General features: G+C 38.7%; 1 protein-coding gene across 1 annotated transcript; it reads right to left on the minus strand.

The window, feature by feature from the left end:
- Positions 1-4,837: 4,837 nt before the first annotated feature.
- On the minus strand, positions 4,838-5,272 carry LOC123504422 (reverse transcriptase-like protein). The gene has a single exon (XM_045254933.1). The coding sequence runs from the start codon at positions 5,270-5,272 to the stop codon at positions 4,838-4,840; it is 435 nt and encodes a 144-aa protein (XP_045110868.1).
- Between the last annotated feature and the right edge of the window lie 1,399 nt (positions 5,273-6,671).

The raw sequence follows: 6,671 nt of genomic DNA on the forward strand, positions 1-6,671 counted from the left end.
AAGGGTGTTCCCGTCCATTGGCAAACACACTTCGACACCTGTGAGGATTTATAGTTTGTCGTAACAGCGGCAGGGCACCCTAACATCCCACTAGGTAGAGGTCAATTACTGACAGATTAGGACGGCCAGAAGGGGTGAGGAAACAAATGGTTTTATGATCACGCGTTAACCTCAGTTAATACACGCACCTTACTTAATACAATTTTTTTATCAATACATTATTGGAAACGCACTATCAGGTACCCACATTTATGAAGAAAGATTTGTACAGGACAGTGCAACTAAATTAAAGAGAAAAAACAAACAAACAAATTCAATTGAAATTAAATATAGACCAAATAACGTTAGAATAATGTTAGAATTAACAGTGGACTGTTTATGCTGCTGCTGTTGCTGCTGCTGATCCTCCTCCTCCTCCTCCTCCTCCTCCTCCTCCTCCTCCTCCTCCTCCTCCTCCTCCTCCTCCTCCTCCTCCTCCTCCTCCTCCTCCTGCTACTACTACTACTACTACTACTACTACTACTACTACTACTACTACTACTACTACTACTACTACTACTGCTACTGCTGCTGCTGCTGCTGCTGCTGCTGCTGCTGCTGCTGCTGCTGCTGCTGCTGCTGCTGCTGCTGCTGCTGCTGCTGCTGCTGCTGCTGCTGCTGCTGCTACTGCTGCTACTACTACTACTACTACTACTACTACTACTACTACTACTACTACTACTACTACTACTACTACTACTACTACTACTACTACTACTACTACTACTTTTTATGCAAGAGGAAAACTAGCCAAGGGCAAAAAAGAAAAAAAAGAAAAAGAGAAAAAAGCCAATTTCTTAAAGATAACAAGAATGATCAAAATATCTTGAAGCATCCTTCTTAAAAGAAGTCAAGTCGTAGGAAAATGGAAATACTGAAGCAAGCAGGGAGTTTCAAAGTTTACCAGAAAAAGGTATGAATGATTGAGAATACTTGTTAACTTTGCATTGAGAGTTGGACAGAACAGGGATGAGATGAAGAAGAAAGCCTTGTGTAGCGAGACCGCAGTTAGTAAGATCGAAAGAGCAGTTAGCATGAAAAGCAGTTAGCAAGAGATGCAAAATTTCGGCGGTGAAAAGAGGCTGAAGACAGTCAGGCAGAGGAGGGGTATTTATTATCCGAAAAGCTTTTGATTCCACACTATCTAATAAACATACGAAGAGTACAGATAAGGCCCTTGTACAGAGTTAGCAGTCGGAGGGGCGAGAAAACTGGCGGAGACGCAGCAGAACGCCTAACTTCATAGAAGCTGTTTTAGCAAGAGATGAGATGTGAAGTTTCCAGTTTAGATTACGAATAAAGGACAGACCAAGGATATTCAGTGTAGAAGATGGGGACAGCTGAATGTCATTAAAGAAGAGGGTAAGGTTGTGTCGAGTTGATAGATGGACGAATTAAGTTTTTGAGGCATTGAACATTACTAAGTTTTCTCTGCCCCAATCAGAAATCTTAGAAAGATCAGAATTCAGGTGTTCTGTGGCGTCCTTGCATGATCTGTTGACTTCCTGAAGGGTTGGTCGTCTCTGAAAAGACGTGAAAAAGTATAGGGTGGTATCATCAGCGTAGGAGTGGATAGGGCAAGAAGTTTGGTTAATGTTGATATCATTATTGAATAATAGAGAGTGGGTGACAAGACAGAACCCTGAGGAACACCATTGTTAATAGATTTAGGAGAAGAACAGCGGCCATCATCAACGTAGGAGTGGATAGGGCAAGAAGTTTGGTTAATGTTGATATCATTATTGAATAATAGAGAGTGGGTGACAAGACAGAACCCTGAGGAACACCATTGTTAATAGATTTAGGAGAAGAACAGCGGCCATCTACCACGGCTGCGAAAGAACTACTACTACTACTACTGCTGCTGCTGCTGCTGCTGCTGCTGCTGCTGCTGCTGCTGCTGCTACTGCTACTGCTGCTGCTGCTGCTGCTGCTGCTGCTGCTGCTGCTGCTGCTGCTGCTGCTGCTGCTGCTGCTACTACTACTACTACTACTACTACTACTACTACTACTACTACTACTACTACTACTACTACTACTATATAGATCTACTGGAATCAGTGCAAAGAGAATGTCTAAAATGATACAGGGGATGAGGGATATTCCCTGCGAAGCGAGATTGAAGATACTAAATTTGCGTTCGTTACAGAGACGTAGGGGACCTGATAGAAGTATTTAAGTGGTATAAAAGTTATAATAAAGGGGACATGAGCTAAGTTCTTAGGATCAATAGCTAGAATAGAACCAGAAATGATGGTTTCAAGCTTGAGAAATTTAAGTTTAGGAAAGAATTGGGAAGGAATTCGTTCTCTAACAGAGTGGCTGATGAATGGAACGGACTCAGTAATCATGTTGTTAATGCTTAGTCAATAGGGATCCTTAAAAGAAGATTTAGGAAATTTATAAATGAAGATGATGGGTGGATTTAGGTATTTTTGTTCACACAGGGATTGTCACGTGTAGGCCTGACGGTCTCTTGCAACTTCCTTAAATTTCTTATGTTTTTATGTTTTTAACTGTCGTCAGAAAAGTTGGAGCAAAGAAAATCAATATACAATTACAAATTTTCCTCTCAACTCTTCCTAATTCAGTGATTCCATGGCGGTGTGCACAATTGAGACCTGAAAGGCGACAGTCACCAGTTATTCATACTAAATAGTAACAGATGGTCATTAATTTTATGTGCATGTATTCATATCACCACTTGATTTAAGCGTGGACGAAACAACACATTAATCTTGGTGAGGCTCCCTAGCTCTCTTGACGGTGTCCTTCACCTCGAGATGGCAGAGGACGCTGACCCTTACTGCGATAGGAACAGCCCACTTCAGGAACGTGCATACAAATGAGTTTATTGAACTGTGTCTATCTCTTAAGCTGAATAATGTCAACACGATGATGAAATAATAGATAGTTGTGATTCGTCAGTTATATGCAATCCTGCCTCCTCTTTAATTATTTTGACTTAGTAATTATTTTATCTCTCGAGTACAAAAAACCATAAATCTTTCACCTATATCACGTAACTTGCTTCGTAAGGTAACATAGAGGATGAGAGAGAATAAGAAAGTTAATCTCAATGATTGTTTTGAAAATAAGAGAACGTATTGATATACTAAAATACAATATTACATGAACCTCTCGCATTTCTATGGTAAGATGTTGATATTTTGTCACACAAGCAACTTGACAGCGTGTCATGCACATAGCACAAAACTAAAATGGAGATTGAGATATTTCACATAATATACGCCAGACACAAATTTCTAGCTAAACAAATGAGAGACAATTTATAATGAACTTTAATATAAAAAACAAAATTATTGCATTAGTGACGCGCCTGAATATAGCAACTTCCAGTTACACCAAAAACCCAGAAGGGAGAGGAAGGAGGATCAGAGAGAACAACCTTTCAAAAGTAACGACAATTATTACGTTCTCTTGGTGATGATGCTAGAGGTGCAGCACTGAAGGATAGACAGACAACAAATCTTTTTGTTATAGACTCATACTTTTTACAAAGTATGGAGCTTAATTCCCCTAGTGATTGATATATAAAATACTTTTCCCTTACCGGAATATATTCAGTATAGACTTAGAGAATAATGGCAACTGATATAACCTTATAATTAGTAGTTTGCATTAACTGCACGATGTATATGCTTGGATGTTTTCTATAATACAATGGTATGCATTGACACCTTAGAGCAGTAATATCTTCATCCCGTAATGTTATATGATATACATCCCCATTATCACTATATTCATTATTACAAAATCTATTCTCTTACATTTCTCCTATACATACCTGCCACAATAGATAACCAATGATTATTGGTTCTTATTTTAGACTAGCTGATCTAACACTGTTTACTAAGTGTTGAGAAATACCTTTTGAATACAGTTTTTCTTTATCTTCTTCTTCTTCTTCTTCTTCTTCTTCAGCTGATTATCCCGTCTTTATACGGGGTCGCTGTTTTTGATGAGTCGCCTCCACCTGCCTCTGTCACCAACCATGTTGTTTTGCAGTCCTTTCTCTTTCATGTCTTCTTGTATACGGTCTTTCCATCTTATTTTGGGCCTTACTCTCCTCCTCCTTTCTTGCACTTCCATATCCAGGGCTTTCCTCTCCTCACTCGCTGCATCCCTCCTCATTACGTGCCCGTACCATCTTAGCCTTGCTTCTTGAGTCTTCTTCGATATGTCTCCCACCTTCACTGTTCCTCTGATCCTTGTATTGCTTATTCTGTCCTCCCTTGTCACGCCACACTTCCAACGTAACATCTTCATTTCTGTTACTTCTGTCCTGTGGTTGTTTACTTTCTTCACAGGCAATGTCTCTGCTCCATATGTCATTGCTGGTCTCATCACAGACTTATATATCTTTCCCTTTAGTTTCACTGGCATTTTCCTGTCACACACTACTCCCGATACATCTCTCCAGCTTCTTCATCTTGCTTGTATTCTTCTAGTTATTTTCTAATCTTCACTGTCATCTGCTGATAGGGTAGATCCCAGATACTTGAAAGCATCTACCCTCTTCAGGTCCACTCCCTCCATCTTGATGCTTTCTCTTCCATCCTGGTCCTCTTCTGTACGCTTCATATATTCCGTCTTTGTTCTACTTATCTTCATCGCTCTACTCTCCAATGTTAATCTCCTTTCTTCAAGCCTTTGCTCTATCTGTTCTTTAGATTCACTCACTAAAACGACATCATCCTCATACATCATGTCCCACGATGTCCCCACTCGTATGTTTTCAGTTAAAGCGTCAAACACAATATTGAAGAGGAAGGGCTCAATGCCGAGCCCTGATGTAGCCCAACTTCCACTCCACTCCACTCACTTGTGTCGTGACACTGTACATTTCTTTCACCAATCTTACATATTTCTCTGGTATCTTCCTCTCTCTCATGTATCTCCACAGCTCCTGTCTTGGTATTCTGTCATATGCCTTTTCCAGATCTATGAAAATCATATGTAGTTCCTTCTGTTTTTCTCTGTACTTTTCTGTCATTTGTCTCAATATAGATACTGGGTTTGTTGTTCCTTTTCCAGGCATAAAGCCGAATTGGCCTTTTGACACTTCCACCTCCAACCTCAATCTCTCATCTAATACCCTTTCCCAGACCTTCGTCGTATGTGATAACAATTTAATTCCACGGTAGTTTCCACACTTGTACATCTCCTTTCTCTTTAAAGATAGGGACCAGTGTACTTTTCCTCCACTCATCTGGGATCTCTTCCTTCTCCTCTATCTTGCACATCAGCTTCCTTTTAAATACAGTTTTTCCTTATAATATATATATATATATATATATATATATATATATATATATATATATATATATATATATATATATATATATATATATATATATATATATATATATATATATATATATATGAATCACATGACTTATTCCTTATTCTTTCAAATGCACTTTTAAATTAATTAGAATTCTACTTTTTCCTGGTTCAACTATATTCACGACATGCCCGATATGTTAAATATCTTCTTTGTATAATCTAACCATTGTGATTTACATTTGTTCTCATGGAATAACTTTAAGAGACATTGAAGCATTACAGAGCACAGTTTGTCATGGTTAGCTGTAATACTTCTTCCCCAATGATTCATTATTCAAATTTTTATATGTGCATTTACGGGGTATTTGTCTAATTCTCCATATACAACATCATTACGTGTCGTCTTTCGCACAGCTGATATATGTTTCAAGAAGGACATGAGAAAGTTTTCTACATCATTAATAACTTTATATCCTTAACCAATCAAAGGTAATACGTAATAGGCGAGAGAGAGAGAGAGAGAGAGAGAGAGAGAGAGAGAGAGCGGTGACAAAGTGACAAAGAAGAGAGGCTTTTCTTTAGTGAGTCACTCGCCTCGGTCAGGCTGCCTCCCAGCACGGGTTCTGAGGTGAACAAATCAATGTTGTGATTCACAGCCGCTGCTCCACACTGCTTGACGCGCCTCTCTCGCCATTTATGACTCACACGCAGCAACGATATGCGTCTCGGGCTGCTGAGACAAATAATGTTAACTATGGAAAAAAAAAAAATGCGCATTCATATTTACATTTGATGGAGATATTTGTCAGGTACACGAAAACATTTTGTTCAATTGTCCTGGGAAAAAAAAAATTCGTTGAAAAAAAAAATAGAGGGAGAAAAAAATAGAATATATGTATCTATATCTATATCTATCTATCTATCTATCTATCTATCTATCTATCTATCTATCTATCTATCTATCTATCTATCTATCTATATATATATATATATATATATATATATATATATATATATATATATATATATATATATGTGTGTGTGTGTGTGTGTGTGTGTGTGTGTGTGTGTGTGTGTGTGTGTGTGTGTGTGTGTGTGTGTGTGAATGGTGGCTCGCATAATACATATGTTTTGTTTACTTAATAAAATATGACGACTGAATATAAAATAATATCAGTTTGTCCAACAATATGCACATCCACGCTGCTCTCTTCTCTATGCACATCACCTATCCACCCACCAACCCCGTCCCCACCCTCACTCCCGCCCACACACATATTCACGTGCGAACATGACCTACACGTTTGCACGCCTTGTGATAA

Source organism: Portunus trituberculatus, chromosome 16 (genome assembly GCF_017591435.1).
Source record: "Portunus trituberculatus isolate SZX2019 chromosome 16, ASM1759143v1, whole genome shotgun sequence".
NCBI lineage: Eukaryota > Metazoa > Arthropoda > Malacostraca > Decapoda > Portunidae > Portunus > Portunus trituberculatus.